General features: G+C 32.3%; 1 protein-coding gene across 6 annotated transcripts in view; it reads left to right on the forward strand.

The window, feature by feature from the left end:
* The window catches only part of ZMYM4 (zinc finger MYM-type containing 4), a 143,416-nt gene that overhangs the window by 98,275 nt on the left and 30,340 nt on the right, over positions 1-14,801 (forward strand). For all 6 annotated transcript variants that reach the window (XR_004954261.1, XR_004954262.1, XM_036231549.1 and 3 more), the window contains 12 exons: positions 339-489; positions 1,046-1,186; positions 1,500-1,537; positions 2,450-2,594; positions 4,738-4,856; positions 5,553-5,724; positions 8,101-8,154; positions 8,554-8,733; positions 9,122-9,216; positions 12,954-13,125; positions 13,313-13,408; positions 13,993-14,144. Coding sequence is in view for 4 of the 6 variants with exons in the window: in XM_036231549.1 (XP_036087442.1) it covers positions 339-489; positions 1,046-1,186; positions 1,500-1,537; positions 2,450-2,594; positions 4,738-4,856; positions 5,553-5,724; positions 8,101-8,154; positions 8,554-8,733; positions 9,122-9,216; positions 12,954-13,125; positions 13,313-13,408; positions 13,993-14,144 (1,515 nt within the window). In the remaining 2 variants the exon portion in view is untranslated. The remainder of the gene's footprint in view (positions 1-338; positions 490-1,045; positions 1,187-1,499; positions 1,538-2,449; positions 2,595-4,737; positions 4,857-5,552; positions 5,725-8,100; positions 8,155-8,553; positions 8,734-9,121; positions 9,217-12,953; positions 13,126-13,312; positions 13,409-13,992; positions 14,145-14,801) is intronic.

Raw genomic sequence — 14,801 nt, forward strand, 5'->3', positions numbered from 1 at the left:
ATAAGATTTTGGAAGATTTCGATGTCACTCAAGTTAGATTCCTTTTGTTTTTAATTTCCTTGTAGAAGACATAACAATTTTAAGACATTAAAATAGTGAAAATTATAATTTTATTCATTTATTAGTTAACTAAAGTGAATTTATCTTCTGAAGTCATTGAGGAAGATAGATCTTATTTCATTGTTTTTTAATTACTATTTATAGGTACTATATCTCTATTGTGTGACCTTTTTTTAATATTTAAAATTAAGTTAATTTCATGACTTGTTATATATGTTCTACTTTTATTCTGCCAGACCTGTTTCTTACTCCATTACTACCTTCTGTTTCTTTTTCAGATGGCCAAATGTGACGCTTGTAAGCGACAGGGTAAACTCAGTGAATCTTTGAAATGGCGAGGAGAAATGAAACATTTCTGTAACTTGCTTTGTATTTTGATGTTCTGTAATCAGCAAAGTATGTGTGACCCACCTTCACAAAACAATTCAGGTAAAATTAAACTTTAGTCATTGATCAGTGCTGGGGACTAACCACTGTTTTACAGATTGGGAACATAAACAATTGTCGGTACTGTCATGGAACACAAATTTCATTCTATTTGAAGGACATAAACATTTAGATTACTTTTTATTTAACACTTTAGATTAAAGCCAGGTAAAAATGAGTCCTTTTACTTTTCCCTGAGCATACTGAATCAAACTCTTTAAGAACTCTGTGGGAAAGAATGGCAGTTAATGTTTTGTAATTGGATATATATACCTTGAGTTCTTTAAAAAAGGATTTGAGACTCTAGCAAAGGACATAGAAACCAAACCACATGGCCTCTTAAATATACCGTCTGTTGAGTAATGCAAGATATAAAGTATGTGAAATACTTTTAAATTTCACTAATTTAGAGGGGGAAAAAAAGTTAATCCTGAAATGACTCTGCTCCAACAGAATTTACTCCTAACTTAAAAGCGTTGCCTATGTCCTTAGATGTTGGTTTCTATGTGTGTGCATATAAATTACATGAGGTTTTCAATTTTTTGTTTATTTTAATCAGCAAGTATTTCCATGGTGTCAGCTGCTTCAGCAGGGCCCCCATCGCTAAGAAAAGATTCAACTCCAGTTATAGCTAATGTAGTCTCATTGGCAAGTGCTCCTGCTGCTCAGCCCACAGTGAATTCTAACAGCGTTTTACAAGGTATGACTTGACTTGAAAGCATTTATCTAGCCATTTTGAGGTGAATAGAGTGATTCTCTTTTTTCTTCAGTAATCATTTGACACATTCAATTAAGAATGGTGGCTTACTGTAGGCTGCTAGGGTATTAGTGTTTTCATAATTTCCAGGTCTCTTTTTCCCATACTTCAGATGGTAGTCTTCCCCTATCAATTATGAATTAAATTAATACATCTTTTTATTGTAAGAGTCTTTGTGTTTATTGTCCAGTAAACAGCTTTTAATGCTAATGCTTAATTGTATAAGATCCTAAATATATATTTTAATTTATGTCAGGTGCAGTTCCAACAGTAACAGCGAAAATCATTGGGGATGTAAGTTTAATTTTTATTGGTATTGCTACTGTATTTTCTGTTCTTATGCAGTGTGACTATGTCTAAGCTAATTTGCCCTTTATTCTTATATAAAATAAATTGCATGAGCTCATTTAATCTTCATTCAGGAACAAGATTTTCTGGTTATTTAATTAGGACTTTTATATATTTTAATTTCTTTGAATGCTTGGTATCTATGTACTTAAGGTTTGTTTGTTAGTTTTTTTTTTTTTTTAACAGTACCAATTTATAGTGAATTGTACAGAATTCAAGCATAAAATATTTTGGGGGCATTTGGAATGTAGTCAGATTATAAATAAAATATTTATAAAATGTAGTTTATTTTCTACCCAGTGCAGATTATGCTGTAAATAACTATTCCTTTTTTTTTTCTCAGTACTTTTTGCTTTGTCTCCTAAAAAGAAAATAAGTAATGAGAGAAACTTATAACTAAAACAGTGGCATTTCTGAAGTGTTTCCTGGTCTCTGGGATAACATTTGTATCATCTTTTTTTTAAGTCAGTCATGATTATAAGTGATTCTTTTTATTTCTCATCTTTAAGTGAAGGCTTCTAAGATAACTCAGTCAAGAAGAAAACATTTCTTATTTTTAAATCCAGCCAGCTTTGCGGTTGATCAACAATGGCTTACAATAGAAGTAGCATTTTCTTGGTAAACAGAACTGGTATTTAGATGTATTTAGAGTCAATATATAGCTGTCAAAATATTCCTTTATTGCTATTTCAGGAATATTATATTCCTTACATATTTAATTGAATATATTCTATGTCTTCCATGTGTTACCAATATTGTATTTCTTTAGAAATTATAGTATTTTCTGTAATTCATGATAAGCTTTTGAAAACCTCTTTGCTTTCTTTATTTTTTCTTTTGATTTTTATTTTTAACCAGGCAAGTACACAAACAGATGTCCTGAAACTGCCACCTTCCCAGCCTCCAAGACTTTTGAAAAATAAAGCTTTATTGTGCAAACCTATCACACAAACTAAAGCCACCTCATGCAAACCACATACCCAAAACAAAGAATGCCAGACAGGTATATTTCTTGCACTTTCTTAATATTTTTTAGGAGAAAGGAATGTGGGATCGGTCTTTATTAATTGAGTGCCTGCGGTTAACTAGGTAATTTATTTGATTGCTTGTATACATTTTTCAGTTTGGTTCTCACACCTCCTGTGAGTTAGGTATTTTCACCATCTGAGACTTAACAATTGACGGCAGAGAAGGTAGTTAATTGATAATACCATACTGTGAATTTCCTTCTTAATGGTAGTGTCATATTATGGAATTAAGTATAGACTTTGAAATTATAGACACCGGGTCTTAATTAAGAGGGCCTATTGTTTTCATCTTAGGTTTCAAAAAAAGTTCCTTTGAGGAGAGCTTCAGGGTTTCTTTTCTTATGAAACTACCTCTCCCCCAGGCATAATCTCTGAGCCACTTCTCTGAATGCTGGGCAGGATGCCTGCATCTGTTCTCAGTTTACCTCTCCTGGCACAGAATCGCTTCCCTAAAAGTGATTTGGGGTGAGGGTGATTTGGACCCCACTCTTCTTGGCCTGCCGTTCCTGTAGTAGGACCTCTATTCTGTGGGTGGGAACTGGGTGGAGGAAGGGAGTCCCCAGCCTGTCAGCTGGCTGTTATCACCAGGAAATTAACCTCCTAAAGTTGGAGTTGGAGGGAATGAGAAATGGTGGTGGCCTGCCCCTCCTGGTGAGATCTAGGAGCTCACTATGAAGCCCATTCTTTTTGACTACGCCTACCCAGAGTACAGCTTCTGTGAATTGAACTGGCTAAGCTAGGGACGTGGAGCAAGTGGTGGGTTAGCTGTCATAGACTCCCACTGTTCTTACTGTATTTTAGTAGATTTTCTTCATTTGCTGTATACCCTAAGAACAATTTCTAAATAATTCAATTGGTTGTTTTAAACAGTTTTCACCAGCTTTGCTTGTTTAACTAGGGAATGGAGCTGTGGAGCTCCTTATGCAGCCAAAAGAAAGACTCAGAATTTTTAAACCAGAGTAGAATCCTAGATCTGGAAGGTTGTCCTATAAGCCATTGCTTCTCAAATATTAATATGGCTATGAATTACTTGAAGATTTTATTAAGTAGATTCTAATTCAGTAGTGCCTGAGGCTTTATGTTTCTTACATGCTCTCAGATGATGTCCCCAGTAATGGACCACATTGGATTGCAAGGCTATAAATTATAAATGACTTAGTTCTGTTTTATTGTATCAGTAGTGACTTTAATTTAGTATTCTGTAGCTTGGTTATCATACATCTCTAATCAGGCAACTTTTTTTTTTTTTTTTAACATCTCCTTCATCATGATAAAATTGATCCTGTATTATTTCCTGCCTTTTACCCTAGTCAAATTGTTAGTTTTTCACATCTTATAACTATTATTACCTTTCTCCTACATTAATGATTTTATAGTTATCTAGCGTATTTTTCTGATAGATAAAAAAGACTCTGTAGATACTTGTTAAATAATTGAATGAATCTTCCATCCTTCTCACTTTTTCCCAACTCTCATTTATTTTCCAAGTTCCATTTCATTTTTATACATTAGAACATCAGCTATATATATGTTTACACTTTTTCGTAGGTATCATAACCACCCTAGTTCAAGCCTTCATCATGTTAGCTCTACATCTTGTAATTACTTCCTGCTTTTACACTTTATATACTTTTTATTCTGTGCTAAGATGGCAGCCAAATTAATCTTTTTTAATACGATTTTTATCACATAACTCTGAGCTAACATCTGTATAGCTCCCTATAATATACTAGAAATGATTTAATGTACATAATAACCTCACAAAAATGTCCCTGCTATCTATTCAAACTCTTTAACCTACCCTACTTATTCATATTAATAGCTTTCCATACCCCTTACCTAAGATCATTGTTTGAATCCTCCTATTCATTCATTCATCCAAATTATATCTTTCTTTAATTTTATCTTCGTATCATTGATAAACATTGTGTTGTCCACTTTTTGTTAGTGCTATACTCAAACTTTTCTTTGCTACTTCAGTTATTTCTTCTTTCTATGAACTCTTAGTATCATAGATTATATTTCTTTCGAACTATAAATTTCTGTATGCTTAAAATTTTTTTTAATTAAAATCTTGTTTCTAACCCTCTTTGTTTTTGTTATTCTCATTTTCATTAGAAGATATTCCAAGCCCTCCTCAGATCCTTGTGGTGCCAGTTCCAGTACCAGTGTTTGTGCCCATACCTCTTCATCTTTATACTCAGTATGCTCCAATCCCATTTGGAATTCCAGTTCCAGTGAGTAATCGTTGAGGGATTAAGATTAATTTAGTACACATTTTTTTTTATTATTATTTAACAGCTTCGTTAAAAAACTTCACTTGTTGGTAAAATACATCCGACTCAGGTTGACTATTATCATACAATATTACTTACTATGGAGTATATAAAGGAGTGCTTGTGTTTATACCCTTCCTTCTGAGAGAAGGCTACCATGTAGCTTTTCTTTTCTAAAGGGTTTCTTACAACAATAAGACCACTCAATAGAAAAGGTTAGAAACTCTGTATGTGTGTGTTAGAACACCACATTCTAGCAACAGTGAAAAGATCAATGCTGTGATTTACATGATTCTAACTTTCTATTAAAGAAAAAATATTTTCTTTAGGAAATATATTTTTCCTAAATACTGAACTCTTAAGGGAAACAGTTGTATGAAAATGTTAAGCAAGAAATATAATTAAAAACAAAACAAAAGTGTGTTAGGTAATTATTCTTTTGGAGGATTCAGAGGCATATTTTGTTGAGTTTCCAGAAAAGCTCTTACTGATTTTTATTTAAATGGCTGTAGTCTCATAAAAACAAACTAACAAGACCATTTTAGTTATCAGCAATAGTAATAATCTTGAATTTATTATTTTAGTCATGTCACAAATAATATTTTTGATGACGAACTGTTGCCCAAGAAACTCTTCAGTCTGTTGTTGGTCTTTCAGATGCCTGTCCCTATGTTTATTCCATCGTCACTGGATAATGAAGATAAAGTCACCGAGAGTATTGAAGACATTAAGGAAAAGCTTCCCGCACATCCATTTGAAGCTGATCTCCTTGAGATGGCAGAAATGATTGCAGAAGATGAAGAGAAGGAGAAGACTCTATCCCAGGGAGGTTGGTATAATTTTAAAGTAAAGAAAGAAAAAACACAACTACAGATTTTCAGGTAACTCAAGTAATTTTAAGTATCTGGGCAGTCAAGGTGTTTCTAAAAGCTTTATTATGTTTAAGTACCAAGTCTATGAGTTTGCCAAACTTGTTGATAAATCCCAAAGCTATATCCTTTTTATAAGGAAATTAAATACCAGTATTTAGTACAGCTTTTAGTTGTTAATGATTCCAGAAAAACCTGTAAATCCATGTTTCATGATTATTCTTTAGTTTTATCCTTGTACTCAAAGCCATGGTCCCCAGATAAGAATTCCTGTTGCGTAAGAACCAGCATGTTGGTAGAAGATAAATAGAACCTTAGGATGGAAAACCATTTGAGTATAGAATCATGGTAACAACTATAGTTAACAGTTATATGCTTACCATATACTAGGCATTGTCCTAAGTGCATTATGTGCATTGCCTTCTTTAATCATCACAACAACCCTATTAAGGAGTACTGTTACTTCAGATTTCTCATTTGTAAAATAGGATATTATACTTGCCCACATTATGTAATCAGGAAATGATGGAACCAGAAGTTGAACCCAGGTTTGTCTGACTCCAAAGCAAATGATGTATAATATTAACCAGAACTCAGTGATACATATTTCAGAAAAGTTTCTAGCCTTAATTAGCAGCTCCTTGACTTTTGGATTTAAGAAGAGATATAATGAGAGAGAGAGAGAAATGGTGTTTAAGATAGTTGAAATACATTGGTGAATTTTCACAAAGACCTTTCTGTGCATCACTGACAAGTGAAGAAATTATTCTTTCTTGACAACTTTTTCTTTTTTTTCAGTGATAGTTTTTACAAAACTAAACACAGGGTTTTAATTTCGCATAATAAATGCGAGATGACCTTTGGAACACTGTAGCATTAGAAAAAAGCACTGTCAACTTTTCTGTTGTGTTGCCAGTAAGTTTTTAAATCGTACATATTCTGAGTGATGGGCGAAAAGCTTACTTGTTATTATCCCAGTGTTTCTGCTCTCATTTGCTCTTTAGTATATAATCTACTCATTCTGACCCATTTATATTTGGATTTTAATATCTTAGAACATTGTCCCTATGCTTGATTTTCTAACTTTTTGATATTATATTTAGTTTGGAAGTTCAATTCCTGATGACAAGCCTTATTTTTACCTTGGCTTCTCCATTCATATTAATAGTTAACATTTATCAAGTGTTTCCTCTGTATAAATATTGTGACTTTGCCTTAACCTATAATTGTGTCAGACAGAAAAACTTGAAAGACTTGGACAGATAGTTATAATCACTATAGTGTAAGTAAAATCAAATAGTTTAAAAATATAAAGGAGAGAGAAATTAATTCCAATTGAAGGGAATCTGGCTAATTTATCTTTGATTTCAGGGAAAAGAAGCACTTTTTTGGGTTTTTTAAGAAACTTTTTTTTAATTATTTTTTTCATGGTGACATTGGTTAACGAAATCCAGTAAGTTTCATCTGTACACTTTAACAGTAAGGCATATATATATTTACCCTGTGCATTCACCTCTCATAGGTAGATTTCTGTCACCACATATTTGACCCCCTTTGCCCCGTCTACCTCCCTCCAAGAAACTGGTTTTTGATCATTTGAATTCTTAAGTATCAGAGTAGTTTACAATTAATAGTATTGTGTTCTGTTTAGTTCTATGTGATGGTTGTTCATGTAACTTATATTCTAAGCCTTGGCTTTCTAAAGCAGTTCTAAAGTATATTATATTTTAGGGGTAGAAAGCAATTTATATCAGATTTGTCAGTCTGTGGATAAATTATGTGTGTGTGTGTGTTTGTATCATGGGCAAAAAAATTTGAGATAGCACACAAGTACAAAATCCAAAACACAGGTCCCTCTTGCCATGACTTCTTTCATATTGCTACTTGGAAGTGTAACCACTGTTATAAATTGTAATCTATAATGTCTAATTTTATTAATGAATCATGGGGTATGGCTCCATAGTGTAATGGTTAGCACGTCTGCTTTACATGCAGAAGGTGCTGGGTTTGCACCCCAGGTGGAGCCACAGACCATACCCCAGGTGTGCCAGGTCCCAGGTGAGCTGCGAGCATGTGGGAGGAGACACCCCACCTTCAGAGATCCAGTTCTTAAGGAGAAACAGCAACATCCGTAGGTCAGGAATGGTAGTGGTGGTGGAGAAAATAATAATTTTAAAAATATATATTAATGAGTCATTCTTTCTGCATATGAAGGCTCTTTACTTAGAACTCCCTAGTGTGATTCATGTGTATAATAACAGTCATTTCATTTGAGATATAATTTGCTCTGTATATGCATATAAATTTTTTTATTATGTGCTTTTCTTTTTCTTTAGGATCCCAAACTTCTGAACAAGAACTCTTTTTAGACACCAAGATATTTGAAAAAGGTTTGTAATTGTAAATATATGTCGGGTTTTAGAAATACTTACTAACCTCTGTTAGTAATCCAAACCCAGAAAGTATTAGCATCCTTGGATTAATTATTTGTAATTTGAACTAATTGTAGAGAGCACCAGATGTCTATGATTGTGTGCTAATTTGTAATGAGAAATAATAAAAGCTACCTCAGATATTGGTTTTAAAGATTGAGATAATGCTTTAAAGTACATACCCAGAATATGAATCCAGTTCTCTGAGGCTGGTAAACAAGTTACTTCATTTTTGAATGTACCTACATAATTGTCCAGCAGCCACATCTCAGTTTTTAATATTCAGAGGTTTAAGAAGGTTCCTGGCCATGTCAGGAATCTGTCTTATTTTGTGGGTGTGTTTTCTGTATATTTCAGACCAAGGAAGTACATACAGTGGTGATCTTGAATCAGAAGCAGTATCTACTCCACATAGCTGGGAGGAAGAGTTGAATCATTATGCTTTAAAGTCAACTGCTGTGCAAGAGACTGATTCAGAATTGAAGCAGTTCTCAAAAGGGGAAACTGAACAGGATCTGGAAGCAGATTTTCCATCAGGTTTGTGCAGTATAAACTGTCCACTGAAAGTCCTTTATTTTAGAAGATTGGAACAACTCTTAATTGACATTATGGAGCAGTTAAAATGTGTGATGATAATCTAGGGCACAAATGGTCCCTGCTTTGAAGGTGCTAATTTGTACTTTATAGTTCTTATAAGTAGTTAATTTGGTGTTTTTTTTTTTAAGCTTTCCCACAGTAAGCATAAAAGGAGGTTTTCTTGATTTCTAATGACGTTTTAAATGCTATATCTTTTGAGTAAGTAAAATTCTTATTTTATCACAAAGTAATAAATATAGTATTATCTGATGATACTCTTTTTCAGTCTTAGTCTTTGTTTAAGTCTGAGTTGTTTACCTCATATTATGCCTTCTGCTGATTGTTACAGAATCTTTTGACCCACTGAACAAAGGACAGGGAATCCAGGCACGTTCCCGAACAAGACGACGACACAGAGATGGCTTCCCCCAGCCCAGACGAAGAGTAAGCAGTAGCTTAATTTTTCTATTGTTTTTTTCCCTTCATTCTATAAGTGTTTATTAGTTCCTGTAGTTTAGAAAACTCTGTAACAGCCAAGGTCACAAAATCTCATACGTATATTTTACAATCTTGTGTTTTTGTGCTTTCGTTTTTGTTTCTTAAAGTCAAGACCATATCTTGTATTTTACATTTCTTTCAGCAGGGACTTTGTATTTTGTTTCTATAATCGAGGGTTGTTTTGTTTTGTTTGCTTCAAAAAGCTTTTTATAATACTTGTTATAGACTTTTTTTAAAGTCTAAATTTAGTTTTTTACATAATAATAATAAAGTTCACTGTTTTATGTAATATAATAGTGAAGTCCACATGGACTGCTTTTTATGTTGACAGAACTTTCCCATACCAAAATTAAAAGAATAATAGACTTTTTAATTAGCTCTATAGAGTTATAATTAAATTTAAAATTTCATAAATTTTTAAGGGTACAAGTTGATGGGCTTTGTATTTAGTATGTACACTACCACTGCAATCATAACATTTCCACTTCCCAAAAGGTTCCCTTATGACCTTTTGCAGTCAGTCTTCATCTCCAGCTCCTGATAACCACCAGTCTGCTTTGCAGACTGATGCAAAATGGTACTGCTTTTGCCTTTTCTAAAATTTCATAGAAATGGAATCATAATTTGTAGTCTTCTGTGTTCTGGCTTCTTTCACTTTAGCATAATGCTTTTGAGATTCATCCATGTGTTTCGTGTATCAGTAGTAGTTCATCCCTTATTTCTGAGTAGTATTTCATTGTATGGACAAACCATAATTTGTTTAACAATTGATGTGTTTGTTCCCTCTGCTCCACACTTCTTCACACTTGGTATTGTCAGTTTTTAATTTTAGCCATTCTAGTGAGTATATAGTGGTATCTCATTGTGGTTTTAATTTGCATTTTCCTAGTGACTTATGATGTTGGGCATCTTTGCATATGCATATTTGCCATTCAGTTATCTTTAGTAAAGTATCTGTTCAAAACTATTGCACATTTAAATTGGGTTGGCTATCTTATTGAGTTAAGTGTTGTTGGTTTTTTTTTTTTTTATCACAGTATAATTATTTTATCAGATATGACTTTTGCACCTGTTCTGTGATTTCCTTTTTTATTTTCTTAATGGCAAAGAACAGAACTTTTTAGTTTTGAGGAAGCCCACTTTATCAATTTTTATTTTTTTACTGTTGTGCTTTTTAATATCTCATCTAAGAAGAATCTTTGTTTAACCTATGATAAGTAAGATATTCCCTTTTCTTATTTTATAGTTTTAGCTTTTATGTTTATGACTTATTGAGATAATTTTTATATATGAGTTGAGGCAAGCATTGAAGTTAATTTTTTTTTGTATTCAGTCATTACAGTACTGCTCTTGGAATAGAGTATTCTTTTGCCTTTAAATTACATATACACTTTTGCTAAAAGTCAATTTAAGTATGTCAGTCTATTTCTAAAGCTATTCTGTTCCATTGATTTATATGTCTATTTTTATACCAGTTCCAACTGTCTTGGTTATTATAACTTTACAGTGAGTCTTGAAATCAGGAGTGTTAAGTCCTCCAACTTTGTTTTTTTTTTTTTTATCAAAATTGTCATTTGCTTTTCCATATAAATTTTAGAATCAACTTTTAATTCCCATTAAAAAAAGTCTGCTGAAATTTTCTTTGGAGGTATTCTGAAGCTAATCAATTGGCAGAGAATTGACACTTAGCAGTTTTGAGCCATCCAATCCATGAAGATGGTATCTTTCTTCTTTATTTAGGTTATCTTTTAATTTTTTTAACAGTGTTTTTTATTTCATTGTACAAATCTTGTACTTTGTTAAATTTATTTAATAAGTATTTAAAATTTTTTGATTCTATTATGAATAGTGCTATTTTTAAAATTAATTTTTTGGTGTTCCTCTTTGCCATATGGAAATAGAGATGGTTATTTTATATTAATTTATGTACCATGATTTTGCACAACTAAAATTTTTACAATTTTCTACTTAGACAATCATATTATCTAGGAATAAAGACAGTTTTACTTTTTTTCTTTCCAAATTTAATACATTTCCTTTCTTATTCTTAATTTATTGTGCTACTTTGGATCTTCAGTACAATATTGAATATTAGTGGCGAGAGCAGACCATCATACCTGTTTCCAGTCTTAGGGCATGTGTTCAGTCTTGCAACATTAAATTTGATGTTACCTGTAGGTTTTTCAAAGATGGATGGCCTTTAGCAGGTTGAGGAAGCTCTCTTCTAATGCTAATTTGCCAGGTGTTTTTAATCATGGTTGTGTGTTGAACTTTGTCAGGTCGATTTCTTGCATTTATCGAGGTGATTATCTATGTTTTTTTAATCTGAGTCTAATAAAACAGTAAAGTGCATTCATTTTCAAATAATAAACTAACCTTGTATTCATTGGATACAAGATTAGCTTCTTATGATATATTTATTCTTTTATATATTGCTTTTATATATTCTTTTATATATTATAAAATTCAGTTTGTTAATATTTTGTTAAGGTTTTAAGTATCTCTGAGTGGGATATTGAACTCGTTTTCTTGTGATGACTTTGGCTTTGCTGTTAGGGTAACAGTATTATCATCAAGTGAATTTATGTTTCCTTCTGTTTTCTGAAATATAATATATAAGATTATTCAACTGGCAGAATTCATCAGTGAAGCCTGCATCTGGATTTTTGTTTGTTTGTTTGTTTTTTGGTAGGAAGGTTTTAAACTGTTAATTCAGTTTCTGTCGCTATTTAGATTATCTGTTTCTCATAGAGTAAGCTTTGTTAGTTTGTGTCCTTCAACAGATTTATTTCATCTAAGTTGTCAAATTTATCGTCATAACTATGTTCACAATATTCTTTTGTTATCCTTTAATGTCTAGGGGGTTAGATATTGGTACTTTGTGTCTTCTCTCTTATTTTCCTGATAATTCTAGCTAGATACTAATTTTCTTCTAAAAGAACACAATTTTAGTTTTATTGATTTTTCTTTTTTTCTTTTCCATTGATATTTGCTTTTATTTTTATTATGTCCTTCATTTCCTTACTTTGGGTTTTAATGTGGCCCTTTTCTGATTTTCTAAGATAGCAGATTATTGATTTTAGACTTTTTTCATTTTTCATAAATAATTTTAATACTTTAAGTGCCCCTATAAACACTGCTTTAGCTCTGTCATAAAAATTTTGATGTTTTGTTTTCATTTTCACTTAAGTTCAAAATATTTTCTAATCTATTGTTTCTTCTTTGACCCATGGTGTATATATATGTCTTGTTAAATTTTCAGGTTTTAGTATTTTTTAAACATTGTTTCATTATTGTTTTCTGGTTTAATTCATTGCAGTTAGACAATTTACTGAAGCTTGTTGTATAGCCCAGAATATGTTCTATTTATGTGTTCCACAGACCTGAGTGGTAATAACTGTGATTTGTATCTCATTGGGTGGGTCCAGTATTTGGAACATAGTAAATACTCAAATGCTAGTAATTATTACATATGATCTTTTATATTGTACCTTTTTTTTCTTTTCTTGTGGATTGGATTAGATGACCTCTAAAGGTCTTTTCAGTTCGAAGAACTCTGAATCTTTTAGATCTAATACTAAATTCCATATTCTATAAATTTATGCCCTTTCTAACTTTGAGAACATTGGTTATTAAAGATCCAAAACTAAATTTTATATTCTGTATTTTTGGAATTCTTACAGGGACGGAAGAAGTCTATAGTACCTGTGGAACCCAGGAGTCTTATTCAAGGAGCCTTTCAAGGGTGCTCAGTGTCTGGGATGACACTGAAATACATGTATGGGGTAAATGCCTGGAAGAACTGGGTTCAGTGGAAAAATGCCAAGGAAGAACAGGGGGATCTGAAGTGTGGCGGTAAATACACAGCATGAATTTGTGTTTTGATTTAGGGGATAAGGGGAATACAGGGAAATAAAGTCATGAATCTACTCAAAAAGGGTAAATACTAGATCAAAAATCCCATAAAACTTTGTTTTTGGCTACTTCATTTCCCCCCCATTTCTTTATTTAAACTTCTCATTTATCTTTTTCTTCTTGTCAGGAGTCGAACATGCTTCATCTAGCCCAAGTTCTGACCACTTAGGAAGTGCTCAAGACCATGCACTCTCTCAAGAATCCTCAGAGCCAGGCTGTAGAGGTAAAACTCACTTTTCTTTTTTTGATTATTTGTAATATCATTGTCTATTTTAAATTTGTAAGTAGAATATTTAAAATTATTTAAAAATTGAAGTCCTATGGTTAAAAAGAGAATTGATATACTACTCCCAATTTGAAAGAGCTTGTTATAAAGGTAAGGTTGTATCTTCTGATCTTGAGTTTATTATGCAAATATAGGGATTTTGTTTGCTTTTTTAATGCTATCTAAGTAGCTCAAATTCTTTATTAACCTCTTTAACTCTTCCTCACGTTTCAATGTTTAGGATTAGTGTCACCTCCTCCAGAATCTAACCTGACCCATCTCTATTCGATTAGATGTCCCTCATTTGCTTTCATAGTCTTGTTTAAATAAAATCTTTATCATAGCACCTGTTAACACCACATGCACTTCGTTGTTTTTATTTCTTTAAAAAAGGCTTGAGATCAGAATTTGTCTTGAATCCATGTATTCACCACTGTACACCACACTGCCTGAAGCACAGTAGTAGTGTTTATTCAGTGAATCAAGTAATGCTACTCTGTTCCATATAAGTTAATTTCAGATGTTTTCTACCTTTCACACAGTTCGCGCTATCAAGCTGAAGGAAGATATTCTGTCTTGCACTTTTGCTGAGTTGAGTTTGGGCTTATGCCAGTTTATCCAAGAGGTGCGGAGACCAAATGGTGAAAAATATGATCCAGATAGTATCTTATACTTGTGCCTTGGAATTCAGCAGGTATCAATTTGATAATTGTTATAAAATTAATTGCATTTTTAATAATTCTAATAGAACTTGTGAATTAAGTTGAAAAATTAAAGTGTATATTGGTTGTTTGGTATCGTTCCTGTATTCTTTTAATACATAAAGGAGCCACTGACCCTGATTTAAAAATCTTAATCATATAGCCTTTTGTAAGCTAAATCAAGACTGTTATTAGAATAATAGAAATTGAGGATGGCGTACTTTATTGTTAAATGAACTTAAAAGAGACAAATAGCAATTTATAAAAGAAGTGACACAGGTGACTGTGTATGTATATATGTCATGTATTTATATAAATCATGTAGTTTCATTTAAACTTTTAAGATGCAAATTGAAATTATAACTGTACCATTTTTTGTCTATCCCATTAGCAAAAAAACAAATTTACTTGATGTGAATTCTTTGAGTCAGGAATTTACCTCATAGCTGGTGGTAACTAGTATATACTTTCTAAAAAGCATTTTGAGCATATGTTTCAGGAATATTTTTGAATGTTCATTCATTGCCAGTAATTCCTTTATGGGAGTCTGTCAAAGCTAATATTCCGAAGTCCAGACATCATTGGACAAAGTTGGAAATAACCCCAATGTCCACTAAAGTGTGATAGCTAAACGGATTATAATATATTTA

The sequence above is a fragment of the Rousettus aegyptiacus genome, unplaced genomic scaffold (genome assembly GCF_014176215.1).
Source record: "Rousettus aegyptiacus isolate mRouAeg1 unplaced genomic scaffold, mRouAeg1.p scaffold_m13_p_1, whole genome shotgun sequence".
Classification (NCBI taxonomy): domain Eukaryota; kingdom Metazoa; phylum Chordata; class Mammalia; order Chiroptera; family Pteropodidae; genus Rousettus; species Rousettus aegyptiacus.